This window comes from Solea solea, chromosome 17, assembly GCF_958295425.1.
Source record: "Solea solea chromosome 17, fSolSol10.1, whole genome shotgun sequence".
In the NCBI taxonomy this organism is placed as follows: Eukaryota; Metazoa; Chordata; class Actinopteri; order Pleuronectiformes; family Soleidae; genus Solea; species Solea solea.
Genome location: NC_081150.1, coordinates 22,699,321 through 22,713,460, shown reverse-complemented (window position 1 = coordinate 22,713,460; position 14,140 = coordinate 22,699,321). Strand labels below are relative to the sequence as shown.

The window sequence follows — 14,140 nt, the reverse complement described above, 5'->3', positions numbered from 1 at the left end:
TTGCCACTAGTTACATCCTCATATTTGATAAAACGCTCCTTGACACCTGATGTCGTTACATAGCGCAGGACAAGTGCGAGCTGTGCAGCATTACCAACATCTGTTGTCTCATCTACCATTACAGCAACGAACATAGCATTTTTGATCTCTGTTTTGATCTCTTCTCCCATCACTTCAGCAATAGCATAAATTAGGTCATTTTGTATTTTGCCAGATGTTCCAGTAAACACTCTGTTGGTGGATAGGTGGTAATGCAAGTCTGTGTCATGCTCAGCCATAAAAGAAAGAAGTTCCATGTAGTTACCTCTGTTTGAGGACTGACTGCTTTCATCGTGTCCCCTAAATGAAAGCTCTTGTTTACCCCAAAACACGACACAATCAATCAGTCTTTTCAATATCTCCCTGTTTTTCTTCACCATTTCATTGTGCAGCTCTCTTTCCCTGCGCACCTGTTCGTTGAGCTGTGAGTCCACTCTAGTGTCCCCGAACGTTTTTAAAAGCACCGTAGCTTGCAAGTGTCCAGCCGTGCTTTGGTGTCTCGTTGCTGCCTTGGTTAAACAATTTAAAGTTTGCAAATCCAGTGTAGCTCCACACACTAAATTTGTCCTTTGCAAATGTGGCGACACGAGGTATGGGGGAATGCCTTTTTAAGGCAGCATCGATAAATTGAATTGTTGCCAGACAACGCCACCCTGGGAATTTCACCCAGGGATTTCTTATAAATGAACTCACCCCAAATAAAGGGAGGCACTGAGGTTCGTTATGCAACGAGACAGAGACGGCAGTTCAATAATGCAAAAACACTTTTATTTACACAAATTTCTATTTTAAAAGTAATATAAAAGAATTACTCACGTAAGGGGACATATAAGGGGAACCAATCAGTGCTGAGACCTACAGCGAAAAACCGTATCCAAAAGAAAAGGGGATCCCAGGAACACCACACGTGAAGCAAATAAAAGTAAACAAAACAAAGAAGCTACAAAGTGCTAACACAACAAAAAGGGGACACTGTGACCAGGACACCAATCCACCACCGTAGGCTCAGCACCTGAATGGGGGCGACCAGAAAGCAACCAATTAGAAAACAACAAATAATGAAACAAAACAATAACAAATAACAAAAGAGAAATCAAAGAATTAATTGTACAGGAATTATAATAATTAAACCCAATGACAAATAAACAAAATTATATATAAAAGCAACTGGAAAGCAACCCATAATAACCCAAAACTAACAGAATAATTGTAATTATGGGTTACAGCAAAACAAATTACAAACGAAATCAAAGAAATTACCAGAAAGGAACAAAATCAAATGTATATTCCCACACTGTCCTCTCATGCAAGTACACACACACACACACACACACACACACACACTGGTTTAAGATGAGGCTGTGCCAACAATCGGAGACAGCGTTACCAAGCAACCTGGCGGCGCGGCGAATGCCGACGCAAGCGAGGCGATCAGTTCCGCAAACACACCGTTCCAATGAGGCACAGCAATCAGTCCAAATGATCTCTTTAACTGAGGCAAAGAAGTGAAGAGACAAAGCGGAAGCAAAGCAGCAGCGGTTCTAGGAGCGGATTAGTCGGCGCTGCGCCGTTACGGTCAGTCGTCCTACGATGAAGTGAACAAACAATGAGCAACTTATGAATGGCTGGAGGAGGAAGCTAAGACCACTGCACTACATACCGGTCAGGCGATCCCGGCCAACACAGCGTGGGACGGAGGAATCACGCTCCCCGAGAGCGACCAGCAGCGGACAGTGAGCGGCACACAGAGCGGCACACAGCGCGGCACACAGCGCGCAGCCAGCAGCAACACCCAGGTGGACCTTTATAAAACAATAACATTAGCACTGGATGGGCGACATACGTGAGAAGTGCAGCCGGCAGCCCACCTGTAACCACCCGGACGCGGAAATGGAGGAAGCACAGGAGTGACGCGACCCAGCCTCCAGCAAGCAAGGGGCTGACAGGTGCTTTACGCCCGCCTTTATGTGGCAGTCTCCCACGGAGATTGGGTGGAACTGCAGCACACCTGACAGTTACCAGGACAATGAACCCTTCCCCGGCTGGGACAGGTTAGCTAGCTCAGGGGTCGGCCGTCCTCCTCTCACGAGATCTAGCTTCTCTTGAAAAGTTCTTCTTGAAAATGGCCTTGCCAGTATATCAGCAACCAAATCAACGCGTAGCTCTCCTTCGGCCATTGTGGGTTAAAAAAGGTTTTTAACCGTTAACAATCCCGGGTGTGGCTCTGCTGATCTGCAGAGCACTGCCGTGGCTCAAACTAGTAAGTATCCAATCACTGCTAGAGAGTCTGGCCGTTTCTCAATATCCATACTTGTGCGTACTTGTGCGTACTTGCGTACTCCCGTACTTGTGAAAACGTCATCAGCCTCAGTCCAAGTGCTGTTCCAATTCTCAAGTAAGCGAACAGCGAGGACGGTTCTCAAACCCAGAAGTGTCCTCGCTCCGCCCATTTTTACCAAGTAAAAAAAACTTAAGTGTACTTGCGATGGCCATGTATCCCAGAATTCATTTGGGCGGAGCATAGCAGCAAGTAATAGAAATATAAATCTGAAATAAATATTTTTCTGTGTCCCGGAACAAAGTTTTAACATCATTTGAGGCGAGAAATGAGTCATTTAGAAATCAAACATGTGGTTTGTGTATGAAGATATGACGTATTTATAGTTTGGCAGCGACGTTTGTCGGAGGTGATAAGCTCCGCCTCTGCGGACGCTCGGCGCTCACTGTGCCCGGCACAGAGCAGCGTGACCTCGGCCTGTCCTGATGAAATGATCCGCTGGCTCAGACGTCGCTGTCATTAGATGCTCGGTGTGATCCATAGATTTGTTGTTGACGTGTTATTTTGTTTTTAATGGAAACGTTTTGACCTGACAGTTTAAAAGTTTGTATATTGTTAATGTTTTATTTATTCTAACTTTGAATGTTAGATTTATATTAAAGTCGCACGGTCATTGTATCTGTATTTAAATATAATATGTAGATATTAGATATGTAGAGTAGTATAGATTTGTACAAGTCATATATATATACAGTATATATATATATATATATATATATATACTACTCTACAATGCTGTAATATATCTCCACATCCACATCTCTCCATTTGTCTCTGAGTTTGTAGGACAACTTCTTAATTATGGTCCAGCTCACACGAGGACTCCATGGTCCTAATGCATTGCAGCACTCTTGCAGCCAGAAACCGTCAGCCTGCAGAGCACTAACATCCTCAGATCTTATTGATGGCCATGTGAAAACTTTATCCATATAAGCTGTGGCAATTTTTAATGAATTGCCAAAATGTTCTTGCAGCAAAGACTGAGCCTTGGCATATTCTGTGTCATGTGGCATATGCTGACAACTTCTGACCATTTCTCGAGGCTGCCCTCTAGTTCAAGGAAGTACAGGCAATCTTTGACACTATGAGTCTTCTTCTCAATACTTTGCTCAAAAGCCCTAATAAAAGCCTGATATTGCAGAGGATCACAATCAAAGATCTGAACTTCTTGTCTTGGAGGGAGAAAGTGAGCTTGACTGCTGCTCGACAAGAAACAATGTCATGTTGTTCTGTTTTTCTAAGACCGTCACCAGATGGCGCTGTTCATTGCCGCCCTGTGTTGATGATAAAAGATGATCTGCCTGAGAATTAGACCAAGTTTGGAGAGTCTGGCCGTTTCTCAATATCCATACTTGTGCGTACTTGAGCGTACTTGCGTACTCCCGTACTTGTGAAAACGTCATCAGTCTCAGTCCAAGTGCTGTTCCAATTCTCAAGTAAGCGAACAGCGAGGACGGTTCTCAAACCCGGAAATGTTCTTGCTCCGCCCATTTTTACCAAGTATGCATCGGAGGTGACTTAAGCGTACTTGCGATGGCCATGTATCCCAGAATACATTTCGGCGGAGCATAGCAGCAGATAATAGAAATATAAATCTGAATTAAATATTTTTCTGTGTCCCGGAACAAAGTTTTAACATCATTTGAGGCGAGAAATTAGTCATATAGAATTCAAACATGTGGTTTGTGTATGAAGATATGATGTATTTATAGTTTGGCAGCGACGTTTGTCGGAGGTGATAAGCTCCGCCTCTGCGGACGCTCGGCGCTCACTGTGCCCGGCACAGAGCAGCGTGACCTCGGCCTGTCCTGATGAAATGATCCGCTGGCTCAGACGTCGCTGTCATTAGATGCTCGGTGTGATCCATATATTTGTTGTTGACGTGTTATTTTGTTTTTAATGGAAACGTTTTGACCTGACAGTTTAAAAGTTTGTATATTGTTAATGTTTTATTTATTTTAACTTTGAATTTTAGATTTATATTAAAGTCGAGATTTATATTTAAATATAATATGTAAATATTAGATATGTATAGTATAGTATGTAGAGTAGTATATATTTGTACACGTACATATATGTCATACATACATATATATATACATATATACTACTCTACAATGCTGTAATATATCTATTTTCCACATTGTATTATTTGTATTGTATATTTTAATAGAAATACATTAATAAATGAAGTTAAATATTTAAAATGTAAAAATAATAACAACATATATATGCATTTATTAAAAGTATTTCATATGTTCATTTATCAACACTGTAGGTGGCGCTAATGAGGCTGCAGCACTTGGCGCCAGCCACCATTCAAACAGCAGAACAATACATACATACTTGCATACTTGAGTATTGAGAAACAACCACATACTTTTGTACTCCCGTACTTGGCAAGTATATACTCCCAGCGTACTTCTCAAGTATATACTTCCCAAGTACGCAAGTACATACTTGCTTACTTGAGTATTGAGAAACGGCCTCTGTCAATCACTGTGTTTTATCTGTGGTGTGTGTGAAGGCTTCAAGAATGTAACTGGAGCATGCAGCCCTGTATTTTTTACACTTCAGAGACGGATTAAATAAATGGACTAAACTAGGCAGACTGTATTTTTTGGGCCCCCCTCCATCGATATTATTTAGGAATTGAAATCTGAAACTTACCAAAGTTACTAATAAAAGTTAATTCACATTTTACATAGCGTAGTCTTTGGTTACGAGTTGGTTCTTTGTATGCCAACATAAGCCATGTATAGTCACGTATTTATACGTTACTACAAGACTCTATTAAATGCTATTAAATTATGCTTATCTTATCCATTGTGAGTGTCATTGTTAAGGCAGTAGTACCAGTAAATCACCAATAGGTGTCAGCATTGCTATGTAAACAGAGCAAATAAGATAAATGTTGTAAGCTATTGCATTTTGCAGAAAATCTTAATTAAATGTGTTGATTAAATTGAATAGTTTAATAAGTAGTCAAATATACAAAGACCAATAACATGTGCAGTAAGAGAAACTGTGCTGTCGTGGTAAAGAGGTTTATTTTCATGGACAAGCATCACCTCTCTTCCATTTTCTGGTATTCAGCTCCTGGTCTGGACTGTTCAGCAGTTTTCTCCACTGGTCTGGATGTTTCTCTGGATGGTGAACTGTGCATTGTTGTTTTTGGAAGCCATTCTACATTTAGTCTTAGATTTAGTCTTTTGGACTAAAACGCTTATTAGTTTTAGTCACGTTTCAGTCATTTCTATAGTGCAGTGTCACACATAAGTTTGACATGAAATTTCCTCCGCCGGTGGTGCGCCGCGACCGACTCTAGATCGGCTTGGAAGGTGGTTTACAGCGAACCCCCGCCCGGACCTCGCCGCGGACATGTGCACTCGCTGCGGCTTCTCCCGCCCGCCTGCCCCCAGCACGACTGTCCTCAGAACGCCCTGACAGCGTCGCGTCATCGGGACGAGGAGCGTAAATCGTCTTGAAACGCGGACCAAGTCATTTTTAGGTTTTGATTGTCCCTCTGTCTGGGCCCCCCCCTGCCAATCGGACCCTAGGCACGTGCCCAGTTTGCCTTTGCGTTAATCCGGCTCTGTTTGGCTTTGCACCCAATAAATGTTGAGGCAACTGGTCATCTGCTGAAATGTATCGAGGTGACTGCTTACTATTTGCAGACACAAAGATTTCTGCATCAGCATTTAAGGTTCCAGCCTTCCTTTGCTCTCTCTCAAAGTAGGAATTCATTCCATCAGACTTACTACACACAGCCCTAGACACACGTGAACCATCAGAGACCTTTAATACACCTATTTTAGCCATTGATGCAGCTATCTCCATCTCCAAGTCAAGCTGTTCTCTCTTTTTCCTCAACTGCTCTTCTTGCTCCTGCAAAGCATGTTTTTCTTTGAATAGTCTTTGGCGGGCCATGAGTGCTGCCATTTCGGCCTCAGCTTTAACACGTGTTGATGAAGTAGAGGAAGCCATAGATCTTCCTCCAACTGAACTCCTTTTCTTAACAGAAGTGTTTCTTATGTTCTCAGAATCATTTAAAATGCTTCTTCCATCATCTCCATTCTGTGCATCAAACCACTCAACGTTAGGTGGGTCAGAGTGAAGTAGAACGGACATTCCATCGGTATTTACTTGTTCAGTATTTTGTTTAACTTGCCCGCTTTCAATGAGCCAAATCTTTACTTTTTCAGTAAACTCTGCATTATTTTCCTGCAAGGCTGCAAACCAAGCATTCTGCCTCTCTTGTTCCTCCAGAGGAAGCAGTGGAATCACAGAATTATGAAGCCAACCTGCATCATCAAACAGCTGAGAAAACACTTTGAGCTGAGAATCAACATTTAAAATGTTACCACCTGTGTGCATTAGCTCTTTAATAAGTTTAACAACACCTTTAATTGTGTTCACTTTAATTCTTCTTTCAGATTGAAGCTTTTCAATTGTATTTATCAACGCTTTAGCTGTGAATTTTGTTTGTCTTTTTTCACCCTTAGCACTGATATCAGAACATGACTTTGATTTATTCATTTCCATTTTTCAATAATGAATGACCACAAATCACAATGAAGTCCCACTTTTACACACACACACACACACACACACCTTAACATGAAAATATCACTGAACAGGTTCATATGTGACCAAGCAAAAGGCAAATGTGGGTCGGACTGATTCCCCCTAACTGCCTATTAAAACGAACTAAAGACAACCCTAGTCTTCTGTGCATACTAGCGGTGGGTATTATGTACCTGTATACCGATAGTCTTGAAACACACGTAGACGGCCTGAGACAAGAACTACGGCGGTACTCCCGAGCCCAATGCTCCAGCCACTTGATGCACAAAATAACAACAAACAATACAGCCACCTTATGTAGCAGCACTGCGGAGCCTAACCGGGGAAAAGTTCATCCATAAGACACGAACCTGTGTGTGTGAAAGTGTGGCGGATTCATCCCCCATATCCATTGATTGACAGGACACAATCATGCATGAATGAAACGTAGTCGTGGTCTGTGCGTCAGCGTCTCTCCGTTGACTCCGCTCGCTCCCACTTCCTTGTTGAAACGCTTCCAAACAATTCACGCTTCAAAGACACTTTTGTTGACTTTGACAGCGGCCGATCGATGTTAAAGGATTTCAAAAACAAGCCGCTGGAGGCTAAACACACGAGCTAAGTGATGACGCGCACACGAAGGCGTGTCTCTGTGGCTCTACCACTCTTTATTCATCACGCTGAGTGCCAAACTGCGCACGACACTCGTGGCGTGTTCATAATAAGAGAGAAATAATACACACAGCAAACAAAACATGCATTGACAAAAGATTTCGCTCCACCGTGCTCACCCTACGTCATGACTGACAACCAGCAACCAGTGAATGTGTTCAATTCACTCTTATCATTCTATTAATATCATTCTTACATTGACATTATATTCATATAATACATTCAAGTCCACAAACATAGATGTAGAACTCTCGCGCTGCCTCTTTATTTCCTGCTCGACTCATTTCCTGTAAGAGAAAGTGAAAGTAACTATTCTGTAACTTTGCTTCAGTCGCCATTTGAACTGCGCAGCACGAGGACAGACTGGTGAGTGTTGACGTGATTATGATGATAATATATGATGATATATGATGATATATGATGATATATGATGATTTAGTGCGTGTGAGTCAAGTACCTTAAAGTGAGACTTGAGTAAAAGTCTTAAAGTTTGACATTTACTCTACTTGAGTATCAAAAATCATTTCTGATATAAAATGTAGTCAAAGTTGCTAGAAATAACAAAGTCAGGTACAAATACGTGCAATGTGTACTTAAGTACAGTCATGAAGTATATGTACTGCTTAATCCTGACAGATTAGAATGGAAACTTCCAGCCTGTCATAACTCCAGTCAGTCGTCTTTTGTTTTTCCTAAATGTGACGTCATGTTTTCTTCTTTATGTCAATTCTACTCAAGCGTCCAAACCGAAACATAAAGTCCCGTCAAACGCGAACACAATGTTAAATGAGATTAAATGAACGATTGTAAATGATCATTTGGATTAAAAGTGAAATAATAATGTCATATATTCATATTATGATCAAAATAATGACTTGATTTAGTAGCTTTAAGTACTATAAGTACTACAAGTACTATAAGTGCTTAATGCACTAAAGTCGGATGAAGTGGTTTTACTGTGAACTTTTGGAGTAATCCAGGGTCAAAGTTGACTTGAACAAAACTGAGGTTATTCTTTTTTTTGAAGTGGTATCAAATCCACATTTATGATTTAAATGTAATTGTACTTAGTACTTTTTGATGTCCTTGATGAACAAATATGCAGTTAATAAGTAATCCAGGATCTAATTTGACTTTTGCTCTCAAAACTGAGCTCATCAGCTGACTTGAATGCAGACAACAGCCCTTCAGTCACATACAGAGTAGCCTAGCACCATCTACTGGCACAAATATGTAAGTGACATGAACAGCAGGTTTCATAAAACACCTTCTCTGACAGAAAACTCCTGATGTGTTACAGTTTTCTCTCGTGTGATCACTGGACTGAACACAGATCCACATCAGACGTCCTCCAGGAAACATGAAGGAGATTTTCCACTCAAACTGAGAGGTAACTCTTTAAAGTGCTTTCAATATGATGCTTTCAGTGGAGCAGTGATAAGTCAGTGAGGAGCTCATTTGCACAAACTCATGACAACAACAAAGAGAAGACGTGCTTTTTATATATGAGGTTTACACTTTACACTATAAAACAAGTTATTCTCTGTAAATCTGTATATTGGGACGGTTTATTCAATTGAATTTTATTTGTATAGCGCCAAATCATAACATACATGATCTCAGGTCTGTACATCGACAACATCAAGGAGAGCAGAGAAACACAATAGTTCACACAATGAGCAAACACTAGGCATCAGTGGAGAGAAAAAACTCCCTCTTAACAGAAGAAGAAATCTCTGACAGAACCAGACTCAGAGATGTGCGGTCATCTGCCTCGGTTGGGGTGAAAGGAAAATGGGGGACAGAAAGGGGGGAGAGAAAGGACAAGAGGGAGATGAGGTAGAGACACACATCTTCTAAATTTCTGCATCAGTAAATCTGTGATCAACCTGTGTGTGTGTGTGTGTGTCTCAGAATGACTGAAGTCCAGCAGATGAGTGGTTGTGTGGAGGAAGACGAGGACAGAGCAGAGTCTCCAGGACCCAGCGGTCTGTCTGTGAAGAGTGACCAGTCTATGAGAACACCTTTAAAGTTCAGTCATGAACCTGGAGCCTCAGAGACAAAGTAAGAGACTCATGCACTGACAACAAGAGAACATCATACACTCTTAACCCGAATTAGTTGACTTTACTCGCAAATCGTGTGGCAACCTGTTGCCCTATACCACTTTAGTTTTTACACAAGCTGAAACTAAACATATCAAGTTGTAGTAACATAAAACCTTATGTTTAGTACTTATATTTATTATAGTGTTTACTCACTGTAAATCATTAAATAAAACTATTATGACATATTATTGCTACTCATCATTTATTACAATTACTGTATTTTCCTCTACTTTAATTAGCTTTTGATTTTTTTAATATGGTATAAAACATAGTTTCAATTCAATTGGATGGAAAAAAGAAACACATGGAAATGCTCCAATGTGTCTGTGTTGTTTACGTGTGTGTTGTGCGTGTTGGTGTTGTACGTGTCTGTATTGTTTATGTGTGTGTTGTGCGTGTTGGTGTTGTACGTGTCTGTATTGTTTACGTGTGTGTTGTGCGTGTTGGTGTTGTACGTGTCTGTGTTGTTTACGTGTGTGTTATGTGTGTTGGTGTTGTACGTGTCTGTATTGTTTATGTGTGTGTTGTGCGTGTTGGTGTTGTACGTGTCTGTATTGTTTACGTGTGTGTTGTGCGTGTTGGTGTTGTACGTGTCTGTGTTGTTTACGTGTGTGTTATGTGTGTTGGTGTTGTACGTGTCTGTGTTGTTTACGTGTGGGTTAGGGTAACTTATAATAATATCTGTACGGCAAGTCTTCTTGCTGACCGGACCACATTAAGTCAATGTGGTCCACCCATGTTAGCAGAACTTGTAATGAGCGAGTTTTATTCTCCCAGCAGGTGGCGCTCTGCTATGAATCAGATCAAGGACAGTGAAGAGGAAGCTCCGCCCTCTAAAACCACTCTGTGTGAGGAACATGAGGGTCAGAGGTGAGATGAGGATCTTATGGATCATGTGACTCGTCTCCATGTCACAGCTCAGTGTTTTATTTACACATCATGTGTTTGTAGGAGGATCCATCAACAGAGACCAGACTCTGCTGGACCTGGACCTGGACCCAGCTGTGTGTCCATGAAGAGTGACCAGTCTATAGATCGTTATATTAGCTTCAAGGATGGACAAAAACATGGTGAACTGATGTAAGAATTTCACACATAGTAACACACACTTACATGATCCTCCACCAGGGGGAGCCTGTCTAGTCCAAAACATGTTGAATCCAGAAAAACACTCTTCTTCTCTTTGGTGGACCAATGTTGTTTTTCTGTCTCCACTAAACGTCTTCAGCCTGTCCTCGTCTCTGAATACGTTTCCAGCAGTAAATCTAGTCAGAGTCCGTGATTGGTCAGGGACTCATAGACAAGCCTCTCTGATTGTGTCTTTGAGACTTCACACATAACAAACACTAGAGACTGTCCTTAAGGGACTTTTGTCTTCAACCTGTCAAACTCATGTCATGTGAACTTGGCTGAAGAAGAATCGTAGGTGCAGAACATTGAAAACCTGGTAGAAACAAATGATTGTTTAGTAAATGACACTGAATCTTTTCTCCTCAGAGTTGATCAGCAGAGGACAGAGGTTCTCAGTGGTCAGTCTGTCCAGCAGCATGGAGCAGACCTGGACTCCATATTTAAGGTGTGTAAATGTACAAACATGACACTACTGTTAATACTGAAGCAGAGTCCTGGGGCCTCATGTATAAACCGTGCGTACGCACAAAAAGACGGCGTACGCTTGCTTTCACGCACAGACGGCATGTATAAAAATGTACTTGGCGTGGAAGTTTGCGCATCGCAGCGCAAACTCTCGAGCTGCCGTGAGAATTTGCCGAGAGCTCCGCAAACTCTTGTCAGGTGGAGACGCTGCAATATTAAGCTCTGAAACTTATCACAGTGTTTGAAAATAATATTATTAATGTGTCTACAGTGACAAACATGAATTTTCTGTGACAAACAATACTGATACACCACGTACGTTTGAACATATGTGGATAACATCAGAGAGGACACTGAAGACGAAACTGATCCTGTGAGCGAACACACACACTACAGACCTGTGTGTGTGTGTGTGTGTGTGTGTGTGTGTGCGTGAGAGAGAGAGGGAGACTCACTTATTTACTTTGAGCAAATTACTGAAATTAATTTTCCACAGATGAATATTTTCTTTATGTAACACAGTGATGTAAACACAGCTGCTGACATGAACACATGAACACACGTCAGTCTATAATGTTTTAAACACAAAATAAAGTTACAGACTCATTTGTTGTAAGAAAACGGGACTTGAACGTTGAGTAGAACATTTTCTTTATCCCATTTTAATCCACACAATAACGAAATAACTACGAAAAAGTTATTCCGCCACCGCTGCGCCTTTCATCGGAAGAGAAAGGCGCAGCATCCACAACACAATCAGTGACAGTAATGAATGGTTACATGGAGTAACTCCGTGAACTCTGTCTGCTTATTTTGTGCGTAATGTGTGTAGATGATGACGTGTGACACTTATAGATTGTTGAAATAATCTGTAAATTCAGCTCACATGGATCAGTCATGTCTAAACATACATGTTACACCAGAAAAAAACATGCACAGGATCAACTATCAATGCACAGCCAGTTTTTTAAGCATCAATATTAATATGAGAGCAGTCGCTGTGACCCTGACATTTAGGTCCTTTGTGTTTATCACTAATTCCAAAAAAACGACCAAAATAATCTATTTTTACAGATTTATACATCATAAATTGACGAGTTGATCGTGCACTTTCCTTCTTTTTCTTTTATTTCCCTCTTTCTTTGCTGCCACAGTTGTCCTTTTTCTTCAGGACGAAGGCGTTTTAGAGTCATTTGTATATTCATTTGTGGGTGGGCGTGGTGTGTTCCTCATTCATCTCTGCTCAGTTTCACGTTTGATGGGATGTATAAAGAAAAGGTGCGCAGGACTTGGCGTACGCACAGTTTTAAAAATCTGAGATTTTCTTTGCGTACGTACTTTATACATTTTGTGCGTACGCCGTCTTTTAGTATGAAAGCTGCACACTCTTTTATACATGAGGCTCCTGGTCCTGACAGTCTGGATGCTGCTCTGTGGACCTGCAGGACTTCACTCTGTCACTGATCATCTGAGGTTAAACTTCACATGTTCTGTTCCAGCTGCTGGAGGAGAACATCATCTGCTTTGTGAAGAACGAGCTGAAGAAGATCCACAAGGTTCTGGATACAGATCACACAGAAGTCTCAGAGAGTCAGAGGGAGGATGAGGAGCAGAGGAGCAGCAGAGAGGCCTTTCTGAAGATCACAGAGGACTTCTTAAGGAGGATGAAGCAGGAGAAGCTAGCTGACAGTAAGAGGACTTTTAATGTGAAAGGAAGAACATCTTATTTTCTCAATGATCCACTCACTGATTTATTTTCTTGTGTTCTGTCAGAAATCAGAGCTCCAGCTTGTCGACGTGAACTCAAATCAAACCTGAAGAAGAAGTTCCAGTGTTTGTTTGAGGGCGTGGCTAAAGCAGGAAACCCCACCCTTCTGAATGAGATCTTCACAGAGCTCTACATCACAGAGGGAGGGACTGGAGAGGTCAATGAAGAACATGAGGTCAGACAGATTGAAAGAGCTTCCTGGAAACCAGACAGACCAGAAACAACCATCAGACAAGAAGACATCTTTAAAGCCTCAGCTGGAAGAGACGGACCAATCAGAAGAATGATGACAAAGGGCGTGGCTGGCATTGGGAAAACAGTGTTAACACAGAAGTTCACTCTGGACTGGGCTGAAGACAAAAGCAACCAGGACGTACAGCTCATGTTTCCCTTCACCTTCAGAGAGCTGAATGTGCTGAAAGAGAAGAAGTTCAGTTTGGTGGAACTCATCCATCACTTCTTCACTGAAACCAAAGAAGCAGGAATCTGCAGGTTTGAAGACTTTAAGGTGGTCTTCATCTTTGATGGTCTGGACGAGTGTCGACTTCCTCTGGACTTCCACAACACTGAGATCCTGACTGACGTCACAGCGTCCACCTCAGTGGACGTGCTGCTGACAAACCTCATCAGGGGGAAACTGCTTCCCTCTGCTCGCCTCTGGATAACCACACGACCTGCAGCAGCCAGTCAGATCCCTCCTGACTGTGTGGACATGGTGACAGAGGTCAGAGGGTTCACGGACCCACAGAAGGAGGACTACTTCAGGAAGAGGTTCAGACATGAGGAGCAGGCCAGGAGGATCATCTCCCACATCCAGACATCACAAAGCCTCCACATCATGTGCCACATCCCAGTCTTCTGCTGGATCACTGCAACAGTTCTGGAGAACATGCTGAAAACCAGAGATGGAGGAGAACTGCCCAAGACCCTGACTGAGATGTACATCCACTTCCTGGTGGTTCAGTCCAAAGTGAAGAGGGTCAAATATGATGGAGGAGCTGAGACAGATCCACACTGGAGTCCAGAGAACAGGAAGATGATTGAGTCTCTGGG

At 41.9% G+C, this 14,140-nt stretch overlaps 1 protein-coding gene across 1 annotated transcript in view; it reads left to right on the top strand.

Annotated features, from left to right (window-relative positions):
* The first annotated feature begins 7,180 nt into the window (after window positions 1-7,180).
* The window catches only part of LOC131443506 (NLR family CARD domain-containing protein 3-like), a 158,394-nt gene continuing 151,434 nt past the window's right edge, over window positions 7,181-14,140 (top strand). The window contains exons 1-3 of the mRNA XM_058613192.1: window positions 7,181-7,981; window positions 8,916-9,005; window positions 9,530-9,679. Coding sequence (XP_058469175.1) covers window positions 9,531-9,679 — 149 coding nt within the window. The 5' untranslated portion in view covers window positions 7,181-7,981; window positions 8,916-9,005; window position 9,530. The remainder of the gene's footprint in view (window positions 7,982-8,915; window positions 9,006-9,529; window positions 9,680-14,140) is intronic.